At 38.1% G+C, this 15,819-nt stretch overlaps 1 protein-coding gene across 1 annotated transcript in view; it reads right to left on the bottom strand.

The window, feature by feature from the left end:
- The window catches only part of TMCC3 (transmembrane and coiled-coil domain family 3), a 44,334-nt gene that overhangs the window by 5,983 nt on the left and 22,532 nt on the right, over window positions 1–15,819 (bottom strand). The window contains exons 2-3 of the mRNA XM_084206016.1: window positions 3,534–4,432; window positions 1,911–2,046 (exon numbers count right to left, since the gene is read on the bottom strand). Of these exons, the coding sequence (XP_084062142.1) occupies window positions 1,911–2,046; window positions 3,534–4,432 (1,035 nt within the window). The remainder of the gene's footprint in view (window positions 1–1,910; window positions 2,047–3,533; window positions 4,433–15,819) is intronic.

Here is a 15,819-nt window from a genome sequence, read left to right on the forward strand (position 1 = left end):
TGGTGCAGAGCTATAATTTCATGAGTTTGATCAACTTGACAGAATCTTTTACCACTGCGTGACAAAGAAAACCAATGCTCCAGCATCCCTACTTTCTTGCATACTCTCAAACTCCAGGTATTTTCCTTGCACTAGCAAGGTTGTTCACCTGGTCACACAGGTGACCAGGCTGTTTCAAACCAAACCTCTGTGTATAAGCACCCAGAGAGTTATCAGCTTTCCCTTGCTGGGTCAGTTCTTCATTGTCGCAGCAAGTTGAACTGGCTTACCAAGCGACTGTCCAGGCACCAAGGTCACCACAGAGAGTGTGGCACAGTGCTTTACACAAGGCTGCTTCCTTTCTCTAGGAATTAGTAACAATATAGAAGATTGTTACTACAGTTCTTAATGGGTGGCACAAAGTCTGTTATGATTCAGGCACGTTTTCCACTACGCACTAATGAACTTCCCTGGTCTTTCTTCCACTCTGACTGCAAGTTATCAAATTGTCTTGTGCTGCTTTAGAGGCAGTCCAGCTGCAAAAGTCTGATACCTGCAGCTCTGCACTGAGAGGCTGAATATGTCTTTAAAACTATCTGCACATCCTTTAGCGACAGTTAGGCTGTTACTCAAAATATCCAGAGCTTAAATCCTTTTACTCCATTTTAGCTAATTTTCCAAAGCCCAGAGGTTTAAATGGGCCCAACTGGGTACAGAGATAAAAGAAACAAGGCTGTGTCAACATAGCACTTCATTAAGGAGTCTCTGACACCCTTCCAGGAGTCTTTTAGAAGTCTCTGACACCCCTCCAGGATTCTGCTAATGAGTTAGGGAATATTTCACAGCCCTTCTGTTGGACAACTCAGGTTTCATTACGTTTTTACATCCTCAAGATGCCTCCACAGAAAGGAGTCCTCTTTAAATCTGTGAGACACCTCTCTTGTTTAAACATACAATGAAACCTATGATATGCTTAGATACAGTGCCATCCCTTTCCCACTCTGTTCCCAGGAGCTTCCTAATTCACATTTAGGAAACAGTGATCATCCTGTTGTCTGCACTCTCTCTGTTTGGAAATGTGAGCACAGGTGTATACAGGACAGGTTTTAGGTTCTTTTACCATGTGAGCCAATACAGTCTTTGAGCATTCCTCAGTTGTTCATGAATAGGTAAGGCACAACTGTGTTTTCACTACTTTTCACCACTTCCTCAGACTTTGAGTGGAAATATCATGCATTATGTAAGTGCTTGCATTGTATAAAATATTCAAGTGCGTACGTAACTACATGCCGTCAGGACATACTTGTAGACATTATACTGGTTTTTGATTGAGGTCAGACATGACTGCAACTGATCACTAAGGTGAAAACACCCCACAGCTTTGATTAAAGAGGGTGTTGTGACTATGGCTTAAAACTCTTTAATTATAATTGGCAAATCTACAAGTCTATATAAAAATACATATATATATATATATATAAATATATATATATAAATACAAGTTTATAAATCAGCTCTCTTACTACCCTAAGCTCAATTTATAATAAATCTTGTCAGTGATGAAACTACATATTGGAGAAAGTCTGAGCAAGAAGTTTATGTCAGGACATTGTCAGAAGGGTTATGTCACACAATACAAGGAGACTTGATTCCTTCCTCCTCTGTGAAAGAAATTAAAACAGACCCTTCTTCAACCACAAGTCTGCCTGGCCATATGACCAGTTCCAGCAGAAAAAAAATCCTGAATCCAGAGAAATAAATGGTGACTGCCTCTGATTCCATGTGCTGGGTTTTCCCCTTAAAACAGAGAAAACATGGGCCTACATCTTTCCCCATATTCCGTATTTAAAAATATGTAGAAAAAATGCAAGTATTTCATGGTACAAGATCTCTACAAAATGTTAGAAGATTGTGATAAGGAAAATAAGTACCTGAACATCTCGTGATCGCTCGTAGGCCTGATACGCCACCTTCTCCTCTATGCTGGCTAGCTCCTGCTTCAAGTTTGCTGTCTCATGCTGATGAAGGTCGGTGAGGTCATTTAACTGGTCTTCCAATCTTTCATATCTTATTAGGAAAAGAAGTCTAAATTTAGTGCCTTCTATTCAAGAAATGCAAATCATAAAAACAATTGCACATTTTAAAAGGTAATTTCTCAGCATACGGTGAATTCATGTGACTGGCATTACAAAGCACATATAGAACTCAGGAAAAACTTTGCAAACTTTCCATAAACATTTATTCAGCAATCAGAAAGCCTTTTTTGAGTCTTTCTTGCTGGCAGTAGGTGCTAGAAAGCAAATATTTGTACATCATTGGCAAATATTTTGAAATATAAACAGTGCCTAAGGATATCCAACTCACATTTTTCACTCTTCATTTAGCCAAGAAGATATGGCTTCATAAGTAAGTTTGAGCCAGTTAATAGCTCTCCAGTAATGACAGGAAAAATATGTTCTCTCTCATACACAACTGCAGGGTTCTGCCATTTATGTACAGTCTGTTCTGGCATGTTTCTACATGGTAAAGCAGTTCAAGTAAACCACCAGCAAACTAGAAATTTTTTTTGTGAGTTTGTCACTTGATTTAACACACAAACAGGCAAACACTGCAGTCAGCACAAAAATGACGGAGGCACAATTGTCTAGAAATGGGTAGCAGGAGGCTTGAGATTTTATTGGCAGAGAGCTGTCGGAAAAGGGCACTCCGCCTTCTCCTGAAACCAAGTCAGAAGTTCAGCAGGCCTTCCATTGTACTTTCCTCCCTATATTACCACATGATATCAAGCCTTTCATTGTATTTCAAGAACTATAAGCAAGGGAGATATGAAATATTGCCCTTCATACCAAGATTTTGCCCACTGGGGTAATAAAGACTTCAAGAATTGACTGTCACCTTAACAAGCCATAGGAAAAATGGGAAATAGGTACAGCAGGTGAAAGCCCTCTGTAGAACATATCAGCCACTTCTCACAGAGGATGATAAAGAAATTAATTTTCATGTAACCAATGCAAGATGAAGTTGTGCTACAGCACTTCAAACTACATCTACCAGAGTGTGTTACACCAGGGTACAAGGTGACATTGCATCCACAAGATAGCAATGTGTGTGAGAAGTATTTGGACAAGGTACTCAGGAGTCAAGGGTATAACTATCAGCTGTCAGTCAGTTCTGCTACACCACAGACTGGTTAGCTTTTTTGAGTCACATTAGATGAGAATCCTTCCACCAGCTGCAAAACCATTGGCATCTCCTATACGCAGTTCTTGCATAATTCACATAAAAACTATGACAGACGAGGGAGTTTTCTGACCAGCCTTTGACAAAAGGCAAAGGGCACTACACCATTTGCTAGGAAATATAAATATTCTATGTGTATTTGAAGGAATTAAACATGTTGGTACTAGATATTGATTGGAATTCTTTTTTCCTCTTGCTTCTGAAATCTCTCTCTCACACACACACACACACACACACACACACACACACTCTTTCCAAATAGTTTCTATACTCATTCAAAAGTCATTTCAAGAGAGCAGTTAAATTAAAAATACCTATATCTTTCCTCTTGTAGCATCTGAGAAATAAAGCCATAGTCTCTTTTAAATTGGGTTTTTAAATTCTCAATATCATCAGCTAATTGGGACTGTGTCTCCTTGATTTCCCTTAGTTCCTCCAAAATCATGGAAAGCTTTCCTTGACTGTCCAGGGTACTTGCCACAGCAGGACTAAAGGAAGTATTCCCGTTGCTGTCTGCTGATCCAGAGGTCCCACTTGAGCATTCATCATCACTAACATATTTTGGTTTGGCAACAATGGTGGCACTGCCCCCATAGGTTCTAGAACTTGTTTCTGGCCGAAATTCATCCAGGGTATTTTTGAGATGAGCAATGTTGTCCGCGCTACCAAATTTGTTTCGGATCAGATTGGCAAACTCTCTGGACTTGCTGAAAACAAAGACAGGGGGTGTCAGAGATACACCCGGCACTCCCGACTTGCTGCTCTCTGCTCCGTGCCCAGCGCTACGAGACTTTCCATGCTGAACATCTTTCAAGTTATCTTTGGAAGTATCCTTGGTAGCTTTGGAAGATCCATTTTGTTCAATATCCTTGAGCTTTTTGTGATACTGTTCCAATTTCTTCTGCAGCTGGGCAATGGAGTGGGCAGATTTCTGGTTCTTTTTCTCAAAGACTTGCTTAATGCGTCCAGCCTGTTGCTTGTCCGCACTGTTCACCAGTTTCAAATACTCAGCCACGTTTCCATCTCGAGCTGTTTGTTCAACCTTGATTTGCTCTGTAACCTTGAGGATTTTCTGTTTCAAGCTGTCAGCATTGAGTTTGACTTTGTGAAATTCTAGGACCCCATCTGGTACATCAAAGTTCAGGTTGGTATCAGAACCTCCACGGCGGATGTTAAGTGGTAAACTCAGGGTATTCATGTCATGTCTTTCCACCTGAGAGAAAGGAAAAAGAGGTAAATGGACTTTGAATTCTATTTTTTAAAAACAAGCATCCAGTTTACTTTTCCACATATAATTACATCAAGTATACAGCATAAACTAATATAAAATATTACTTTAAATATAAAGCTTATATTAGCAAATATAAAGCATATATTAGCAAAGCCTAATTAAGTTTTCTTTGAAATTAAGCAGCATCTTTTGACTTCTACAGATTAATAAACAGTCTAAGGTACTGCTTGTCTCTCTTAAAATAAAGATGAATTAGAGAGAAAATAATTCAGAATAGCTTAAAGAGTGACTGTAAGCTTTTCAGAATCACTTCCAGTTTACCACAAAAATGAGAATAACAGCTAGTTAGAAAAGGTTCCTAAATATATTGTTTATTATCAAGAGTTTCAAAGAGACCATGGCTGATAATCACTCAGTTTTTTTCTCTTAGAAGTGTTCAAACATCAATGGAGATGTAACCAGATTTTTCCCTCTACAGCAGTGCTATATACTACATACCGTTCAGCATATTTTCCCAGGTTTAATGCCTTTTTTGATAGGTCCCATTCAAATTCCTTTCACAATACCAAGTTTTTGCAAAACTAGCTGAAAGAAAGCTCTTGAAAATTTAGTGTATGCTGCAAGCTGGAAGCAACTGTTTTTTTTTAAAGCAGAGAGTATAGAGAAAGAATTGGCCAGTATTTGACTTTCCAGCTTGAAGAAGGTGCTCAACAAGTTGATCTGCTGTGCTAATTCTGTTTTAATAGGAAGTTCACTGAGTGGGATTTGCAGGAAGAAACTCAGGAAAGAGAACTGCATTCAGTCAAGTATAGGATCTGTACACCTTAAATGCTCTCTGGAAGCACAACAGAAACAATTAGGCAACTCAGTCACAACACTGAGCACAACAGATCATTTTATCTTTCTCAACAGAAAGGCAAGATAGTCTGGTACAAAACATTGAAAGCGTTTCCTTATATAAACTCAAAGTTATGGGGAAGGCATGAGAAGAATGATCTAAACAAAATAGCTTTATCCCTATTATCATCTTGGTTTAGCCTGTGTGACAAAGAAAGTGCATTTCATTGCAGCTGCCACAGTGTCATGTCTGTAGAGACTGCTTAACAAAGGCTCTAGCCATTATGGGTTTCCAGAGCTTTGATGCCAGAAGGAACCAGTATAATTCCTCAGGCAAGACCATTGGAGAAACAAGGCAGAAGCTATATTAAAGTATCTCTTAGAGATGCATTTGTGAAAACTCTTTTCATCTCTACTACTTTATATTATTTATTTATTTATATTATTTCCCTTATAGATTACCGAGGATTACAGTGGGGATTTTTCTTGGTTTTTCTTTTGCTACTGCACCACTCAGGGCACAAACCAGCTAGCATAAAAACTTACATTCACCAATACCTAAAAAAAAAAAAAGCACTTGAAAAATGCATATTGAAAATGTTCTGGAGTTGACAATTTCTTTTGGAGAATATTGATTAATGATGATCTTTAAGACTCAGACTCTATTCCAGGGATTAAACCAGTGCTGTGACCTAACAGATCTACACATTACCAGTTTGTTAAAAACAATTAGTATTGATCCAAATGCTCAGTATAAAACAAGAATTTCTTGAAACAACCTAAGACATTTTTTAATAAGCTTTGGCACAAAATGATACTGTAATTAGTCACAAAATTGTATACACGCACAAAACAGATCCATCACTGATGCCACTCAGAACAAGTTGTACATAACTTCCAGGAATGGGTGGGTCTATATCTAACCTTTACACAGCAGTGTTTACTTCCTCGGTAAAAAATAGTCTAGAAATGTATTGTAATAATTGGATACAAGCCCAAACCAGATCCCTTTTCCCTTATGTCCCCTCCCTCACAGGGCTCTCTATTGGTCAGCCTTCTCTGCCTTCCTGAAACTTCAAGGTCACAAAAGCAATACAGATAAAAAGAACAATAGCCTTGAAGGAATACATCTGCTGAATGCTGCCGTGCTTTTGGACACGAGGAAATCTGTTAGCGTGGGGCAAATCTGCTCCTGAATAAAACCAATCACGGGGTCAGTTCAAATTCAGTAAAGTTTAGTGTCAAAAGAATTGTGTTTAAATTCCCAAAACACTGCTAGCAGTAGGTTTTACTAAAGGGATTGAGAGCTCACTAATAGTACAAAAAAGTAATATCCAACATATTTTTCTGTCTGATTGTATTTGGACAAAATGGCAGGTGTCCCCTGCCATCATGCTGCAAGGCTGGGTCAAGCAACAGAGACTCCTGAAATCCACTGCTGATGCAATACACGTTTTTGTTGGGAGGGGATCTGTAGTGTGGGGTGGAGTTCTTTCTTTTTTAGATGGGGGTTGTTGGTTGGGTTTTGTGGGGTTTAGGATTTTTTGGGGTTTTTGGCTGGTTTATTTTAAATCAGAAACAGGCAGACAGTGGGAGAGTCAGGTATGTCTAGACAAATGGCCTTTCACCTTTCTTCTACCTTGATGATCCATTTGTGATTGTTTAACAACTCAGCACTAATGCTACCCCAAACATCAGATTTCCATCTTCAAATCCTACCCCAAATCCTTCTTGCTTCAAGTCTCATCCTGTGATGAGAAGAATTAGCTTCACTTCCTGCTGTGTCAAACGCCCCATTCTTTACACCGAGCACAAGACTGCCAGTAGGAGTCTGAGATGCTTCCTCATGCCTGCAGGTACTGGTGCCCTCTGCTGGGATGCAGGCTGAAATCCTCCCAGTGCAGGAGAACGAATGACATTGCCTTCAAACTGTGTGAGTGCTCTTCCAGCTATGCTACGGGAAGAAATGAGGAATGCTATCTGTGCCATTGTTCCTTCTGTGACTCCTGGGTCCCCACCAAGCTGTTGGGTCCCCACCAAGCTGTTAATAATAAAGAAGTTGTTGAGAGATGGGTTTTTTATTTTATTTTTTTAAGATTTTCATTGTGGTTGCCCAGAGAAAAATATGTTTACATACAGTAGCAGGCGCAACAGTTAAAAAGGATGAGACATCCTTTTGGAAGTGAGAAGCACTTTAAGAAAAAAGAATCATTGTACATATCTCATATAATGGCAATTAATAGGGAGCTGGGCATTAGCAGTAGATGAGAAGCAGCAGTCCTGAAACATGTGGTACCACAGGAAGTCAAAGCACTAGCCCATAGTCTGAGGAAATACTAGACATGCCCTCAATCGGTCTTCTAAGAAAAAAGAGGGAAAAAGCAATTTGCATACAGTCCGGGGATAGCCATAGCTGAAACAAGACACTCAGAGAGAGACCACTGCACTTTATGGAGCAGCTCACATACACACTTCACTACAACCCAGTTGAGAACTAATAGTAATGTTTGTGCTGCTGAAATACAAGCTTTTAAGAACAGTGAACATGAGCTTTTAAGAACGGCATCACAGATGCCAAGATAGGTAAGTCTCAGAGATAAAGCCCAGGCCCCCTTTTTCCAGGGAGCCAAGATCTCCAGCTGCCTGACCATGCTATCCACGTCCAGAGTTTCAGAAGGGACAGCAAAATCACTTCTTGGTGCAATGAACACAGGTGCAATGCTAGGAACCCTTCACTGCACATGAATTGTCAGGTTTACTTTCTGTCTTAAATGTAAAGTGGAGGGCTGGGTAACAGGCAGCCTACCATTCAAAAGGAAGCATTCAGAGAACAATAGTGACTTGAAAACCTACTCATGGAAGCAAGGGTAGGGATTTCATTGGCATTATAATGATGCACATGTTTCTTCACTTACTGTCTGCAAAAGCAGCACCAAGGTCAGACTTGCAGGCCATGCTATCAATGAGCCCAGAGCACAGTAGGACCCATGCTCCCCAATATCACAGGCAAGACTGCTGGAAAAAGATTCCACGTAGACAGGATCTGCTGAACAGGTGAAAATATTGTGTTTAATGGCCTATAGGGATTGGTCATTGAATATTCCTACTGGAAAATATAAAGCAGACCTAGAACACCTTATCTCTTCCCCATAGATCCTGGGTGGGATCCATCTGGGAGAAAAAATCCATAGTGAATAGAGCACAAAGAGCATGCAGCCCACCCTAGTGCAACCCCCATCCCATGGCTGCTCAGATGAATCACATGCTGTGTTCCACTAACTGTACCAATGGCTCTCCACTGACAAGTGAGAGATAAGGCCTCTACGTTAAAGGTAGCAAACTGAACTCTACTCTTTAGGTCATAGATTTATTTTATGCTCTTTTAAAAAGTACCTTTAAAAAGCATAAAGGAAAAAAAAAGCATTTACAAGACAGATGCACATAAGCATCAGGTTCCAGAAAGCCCACCCCTTTGGGTTGCCTCACTAACAGTAACAAACCATGAAGACATATAATTGTCTACTTATTTAAATAGGCTCAGTTTACAGGTTTCCTTCTTGTTCTTTCTCTAAAAAACCTCATTACCACCACCAGTCATAGCTGTGCAAACTAAACAAAAGCTTATGATGACAATTTAAGTCTATCTTGAAAGAGTTTCTGATGAATGCTTAGAAACAGAATCCCATAAGGAGCATACAAAATAGGATTAAGGCAGCTTCACAGCTCCTTGAATTTGGTAATAACAACAAAAGTCATCAGGAACAATTCTGTTTTTATCAGAAATATGCATATGCCAGAAGCACAGGTGTTCCAATGGGTAAAAGAACATGCAGAGGGAGTTTTAGTAAGTTTTCAGTATATTCAAAAGCAAAAATGTATTTGGGGAAGAGACTTTCACCATCTCTTTCAAGTTCACTTTTCCTTCTAAAATCCACATGAGAATACTTCATGAAAGTCTTAAAATAGAACAAAATAATCATAAAATATTTTAAGTTATGTAAAATCAACTCCCAACATTTTTGTACAGCATGTTACAGCAAAACACCTTCTGCTTGTGTTTCTTTACAGAACTACTTAATATCTAGAAGTACCTACACTCAGAATACCATGCTAATTATCATGCAGAGGGTTGAGAGTATATGGGAATGGAGGGAGTCAGCAAAACATGTTTCTACTTTTTATTGGGGTAATGGAATATCCTGGGTGATTTGTCTGAGACCACCTGGCAAATGCTAATAGAGCCAAATAACTGAAGGTGTTTCTTTCATCATCAACAATTCCTCCATTACCTATTTACTCTCCACCTCCCTTTAAAAAAATGTTGAAGCTGTAAGGCATCTCGCTAACACACATTAGGTGTTTATTCCAGGTAGGAGCCAAAGGTAATCCCAGATGCCCTTTGGCAGGTATCTGCTCTTCAATATTCAAAGGCTGGGAAACTTCAACACCATTCCATGAGTAAGGCATCATACAGGGGCAGAGTAGGCTGTAAAGATTTGAATCCTTTTGAAAATTTCCTGCACTATGCCAACACAGTCTGGTAATTATAAAAATTCATCTGTTCTAAGACACTGCAGCAAGACCTCAGATACAGACTAAACTACTAAGCATACTAGGCAAGACATTGGCTGTTGAATCCAGTCCTTCTCAGGGTCAGTTGGATCACCTATCTTTCCCTCCATTTTAATTCATTAGCACCACAGAGTTGAGGCTCTAAGTATAGGCACCTCAAGAAAGATATACATGTACTTGCAATTTTTGTTTAAGTGAAAAACACCCCCAAAATTTAAAAAAGTTGAAAATGCTATAAAACAAACTCTGCAGAAAGCCATTGCAAGAAAGCACATGCACTGAAGTTTGGTGTGACTAGAAATACAGCTTTTACTCTCTTGATCTAATCTGGTCAAGGCCAAATACTCGTGCATAACCTGTGATCCAAACAGTCAACTTCACGCCAAAGTTGGTTTGCTTCAAATCCTACAAGCACACTCAGTTCAAGCCAGAAATACCCCAGAAAGGACCTTTTCTCTAATTTCTATTTAAATGACTAAACTAAAGCCAAATTTTCTAGGTCACAGCTTGTGTGTAAATAAGCATTTAGATATGGTACTATTTCAAATTAGACCAATAGGAAAAGAGAACAATGGGGATAAGAGGCAGTTTTCTCCTTCACTGGTAACACCAGCTCCTTCAGAACCCAACAACATCCACTGAAAAGTCTCCAGTATCATAACTCCCACTCAGTCCAGTTCCAAGTTTTTTGGCAGCACAAAACTGACATAAGCAAACTGGTTCCAATACAAACAACTTCTGTGCCTAGGCACTGAAATCTGAAAACAACACGCCTCTATAAAAGTAAGCAAGTTACTTCCCATTTACTGTCCAGCAGTCATGTGAAGAAAAAAAGAATAAAAATCACTGTCCTGACTAGAGAAAAAATACAGTGATGAACCAATACTCACATTTACTAAGCTTAAGTTTCTTTCACAGGCAAAAGGTAGATTCCACACCCCTTGGTTAACTATTTTGCTTCAGATCAGTCCTCCTCTTTAGATAAGCATCATTAATTAAAAACAAGTCAATAAAATACCTTCTCCTAACTCAGATCAAAATAAATGTAACTCATGTGCACGTTCCTTCTCTCTCAGGTTTACACAGCAACATCAGGAGTATTTGGGAGCTCCAGGTACTCCAAGGGTGGCTCCATCAAGCAGTGCTTGGAAGAAGCCTGCACTCCTATTCCCCGTGAAGGAGAGTGCCTTTCTCATGACACAAATCCCTCAAAGCACCACCACTACTAAACAGTGTGGGGGTGACAGTTTTGAAAAGTGATGCCAGTCATTTTGTATCCCTTCTAGATTAATTTTTCAACTTACTTTTAGTGTTTCTAATAGGTGCTGTCCCTTCCCTCTTCCCAGGTTTTATGGATTTTTTCTTCCCCTCCCATTCAGTATTAAGCTTTTTTTTTTTCCAAAAGATGTCTGAATAGATGACAATAATGAAATTTTCTAGACTACTGTGAAACATTCTGTGAAAAGTCAGCCTGCTACACATTTTCAATTACTAAATCCTTTTCCATGAATGAGAATTTGATAAAAAGCCAGCTACATCCCTGCTATGACTAATCACTTCTCACAGTTACAGCATATGCTTCTGATCTCTCACACTTCGTATCACTGCATTGTCTAACTTCTCATCACAAATTATTCCACACTGATAAAGTTGCAGCAGGTCACCTTCTCCCTCCACCTGATTCTTTCTGTTTCACAGTCAGCTCTTAATTTCATTTCTATTCAGATGGTCCAAGCATTTTCTGAAATGTCAGCTCCTGGAACTGTACAATCATACAAGAGAATTCCAGGAAATACTATGAAGTTTCTTGCCTTCAGTTACAGAGAAATAACTCTCACATCCAACTTCATACTCAACAACCAACCAAGTCCTCCTTTGCCCCAAAACAAAGACAACTTAAAGGAAATTTTAAATATGTAACTCACACACCTGCAAAAATCAACCCCACAGCTCAATACTGATTTTAGTCTACCCAATTAATGATTTTTATTGCTTTGAGCTGGCAACATTACATAATACCTATTTTGTAACATTAATGCTTTATAGTAGCAGGGAATTTTGAAAATTTTACCACGGAGAGATAAAACATTCTAAATCCATATAGAATGGCCATCACAGGCAAAAGACTCAAGACTTGGGGATTTTGTTTGTTTAAACCATGGCAAAACTTCCATTATAAACAAGAGAACAATAGCTCCATCAGGCCTAGGATCTTTTCATTTGCGTTAACGCAGCAGCAGCACATCCTGAGCATATAAACAATAACTTCTTGTCCTGTACGTGAACTGAGCTTCTTACCTCAAAGAGCCTGCCTGCTTCTTCCCTTCCCCCCTGCCCTGCATGTCTCCTTGCTGGGCTGATAAAGTCAAATATCAAAAATACATATCTGTTACATCAGCAGGGCTGCCTATACCCAGAAGCTTTAGTTCATTTCCCATATAAAGGGTTTAATCAAAAGATAGGGTCTTCATTACATTACGTGACTAAGCAGCTTATTCACCTCTCCACAATAACTAGTGTATCTCTTGACAAAGCAACTTTAGTTCATCAAACTTTCATTACTGATATACATTTCCATGATTTGCCACATTCCAAATACGAGTGCATGTTTTGGCTCCGCACCTGATATCCAAGGCTTGTATTCGTACCCTAACCACAAATAACCCCAAAGGCAGAGAACTGCCTTTGAAGATTGAGCCACCAAAAATCAAAAACTTTGGCCATACTTCGTGATCTACAAAAACTGAAATAAATAACAAAAGAAAAAAAAATCAAACCACAAAACAAAACAAAAAACACACACACACACAAAAACCCAACAAAAAACCTAAAAAAGCCCCTACAACAACTAAAAAGAACAGAAAGAAGCCCAGAAAAGAAAGAGGAAAAGTTTTATTTAAAAGACTTCTTTTAAGAAACCCTTCTTTCATTGGGCAAAATAAAGAAAATTAAAATTTGAATCACACAGACGCATATTATGCAGGTCATTTATTATTCAATACCACTGCTGCAATAATGGTATTTTAAGCCACTATACAAACTGATTTACACTGCTCTGACTTAACTCTGGAGAAAACATCCTAATTGCAGTGCATTAAGAATCAAAATTCTCTGCAGAGTCAATGGATTTAACCTCCTGTGGATCACAACCACACAACTTTAAAGCATTTTGTTATTTTAATTTATTTTTTAAATAGCAAAAACATTTTCCTTTCTTTTCACTGAAGAGGCAATATAAAGCATTAGGCAACAGAACCACATTTTCCTGCTCTTTGTATAACTTCCCCCTGGAAGAAAATGAAATGTTGTCCCTCAAGGTAATATAAATAATATTGTTTTGAAAAGCAAAAACTATGCTGTGACTATGTCATTAAATTGTGTCACAAGTGATGCTTTCTGTTTATGAATAGATCTACAGTTGTCCTCATTGTGGAGAAAGCATTCAAACATTATTTGTATGTTTACTACCTTGTTATTTATATAAATATACATGTATAAAGATATGCTTTTAAAAACATTTTGTAAAATATAGATAAAGTTATTGTTATTATAAGTAAGTACTAGCCCACGGAAAATCTCATATCCATGCATGGTTTCAGCTGCTGTGCCACTTCTGGAGAACCTGCTCTTGGCATGGTGTTTTAAAGTTACACCCTAACAATCAACTCAAATAGTTACAATCAAATCTGAATTCACAAGAAAAGATAACTTTTCCAGTAAAAAGACCCAAACAGAACACTTTATGAAGATGAGTGTGCTTCTTCAGCAGATGTCCCTGAATCCTCTTTAAAGAGGCTCCCTGTGCACATTATAACAATACATCCAAGCATTACTTCAGGCAGTGCCTTGTGCACCTCTAGAAGCACCCTCTGCTGTACATGATGCTCATACAACCTTTTTAAATGTTTATGAGCAGGTACTAGCATGAATCACTCCCATAAGAGGTTGGAGGTATGTCTTTTAAAAAACAAACTTTTGTGTCAGTCTATTCTCTCTGAACAAAATTCAGCAGACTGTTGTATCGATTTTATAGAATTAATCTGCTATTTGTACATAGTCATGAGTCATCTTTATACTCCATTTTTCCTTTCAATTTTTTGTATACACTATACTAATACATATCACACAAAAATCTCAACCCATAAAAGAAATTCTATTGTAGAGAAGTTCCGTAAGTAACATAACATCTATCAATCAAAACTCCAAAATTCAAAACACTTGTGTAACTGAAAAGAACATCAATGAGATTCACCCAATTAGTGAGAAATAAAGTCCTACAGTAAAATTTTTATCTAGTCTTAAAAATATTCCTATTCTGAGAATACCCTTCCCCAGTCAGTGAGTTTCGTTAAACTGAATTACTTATAGAAACCAACTCAGATGATTTTGGAAAATAAACTAGGTTAAATTATTATTCTTATGTTACCATATTAATTGTAATGAGAGTGCTAAATCACGGTTTTAAAAAGTGGACAAAAAACCCCACTATTTTTAAATAACTGCCTTTTATAAGGATTCACTATGTTTTTACTGTATAGTACAAATCCTCTGATGTCATTTTGAAGATGCCTGTGTAGCAGCCATTATGTTTTGCCATGGTAGCACTAGCAATTCAAAGCAGACTTTCCCCCTAAGAGATGTTTGCAAACTGAAAATACATTTATTTCTGTTTTGCCAGAACTAAGATGTCAAGGGTAGAATGAACTCCTGCAGAAGGAAGTCCTGCTGATTCTAAAAGCTCATTACAAAGCTCACTGCCCCCTACTCGTAACTATAGGGAACATTTGTTGAACATCTCCTCACGTAGTGTAAATATACAGCAGAATGCGTCTTATGCATAAAATTTTAGTCAGAAATTCAGTGTTTATAAGCTAAATAAATAAACAAGCCAATCCAAAACCAAACAAAACCCCCACTCCTTTCTCTTTGCCATCCAACACAAAAACCATTCTCAAAGCCAGGACTGCAAGATGAGAAGCACAGGCAAGAAACAATAGTGACTTTGTTTAGCAGGCTAATGGAAAGTGCTCAGAAAATGTACAGTTGCACAGCACATTACATTGCTTAAAACAGAATAGATTCAGTAGGAAAAACTGCTTTCAATTTGATATTTCTTAATCTGTTAAAACAACGTTGCTGATATAAAAGTAATTTAACACAGGAAAATTAAACCTGCTTTTCTTACCTGCTATCTGTTGTATTGAGAGGATATATAAAATACTATAGATCAACTTCATGTAACTTCTTTGTTTCATTAATATGTTTGTGCAAAATTTAATTCTATTTGGCACAGATGTAGTAAAGACCTATCTCAGGAGACAGCAGGGCTGAAAAGGCAACACCAACAGCGCACCAGCAACAGTAAGACTCACGTAAGAAAGTGGCAAGCAAAGATGGAGCAGCCTGCATTGCTCCTACTGCATTTTCTTGCCTTTGGATAAGTGTTTTAGACTCATATCCTTTGTATTCAAGGCTCTTAGGTTTTTTGATTTTGTTCAACTCTGCCTAGGAGGACAGAGGGGGTTAAAATCTTGATAATGCTTTTAGAGTCACAATTTAATTCGGATCTCAACATCATTATCTTAGGTGTTTCATTCTAGCACAACAAAGGATGTGATGGTGTCACAGGGATTATTTAATTGAATAGAGCAATACTAGAAATGTTTCATAGGGATACGTGTCTCAGGAAGTTATAAAATTACTCTTCAAATTACATTTGTAGAAACATGATTAAAGTTCATTGTGGTTTACTTGAAAAAGATGTTTATATGGCCAGATGTCAGAATTTAGATTCTAAAGACAAAACTTGTCAATTTTTCTCATTGAGAACCACTAAAAGTTTTTGGAAGAGGAAACCTCAATATTGTAATCAGAATATTGTACAGTTAACTTTACATAAATAATAAGAAGTATAGCTTGCTACAGAAATAGTATCTACATTAACAAAAATTCTTTTTTCT

The sequence above is a fragment of the Fringilla coelebs genome, assembly GCF_963513975.1.
Source record: "Fringilla coelebs genome assembly, chromosome: 5".
Classification (NCBI taxonomy): Eukaryota; Metazoa; Chordata; class Aves; order Passeriformes; family Fringillidae; genus Fringilla; species Fringilla coelebs.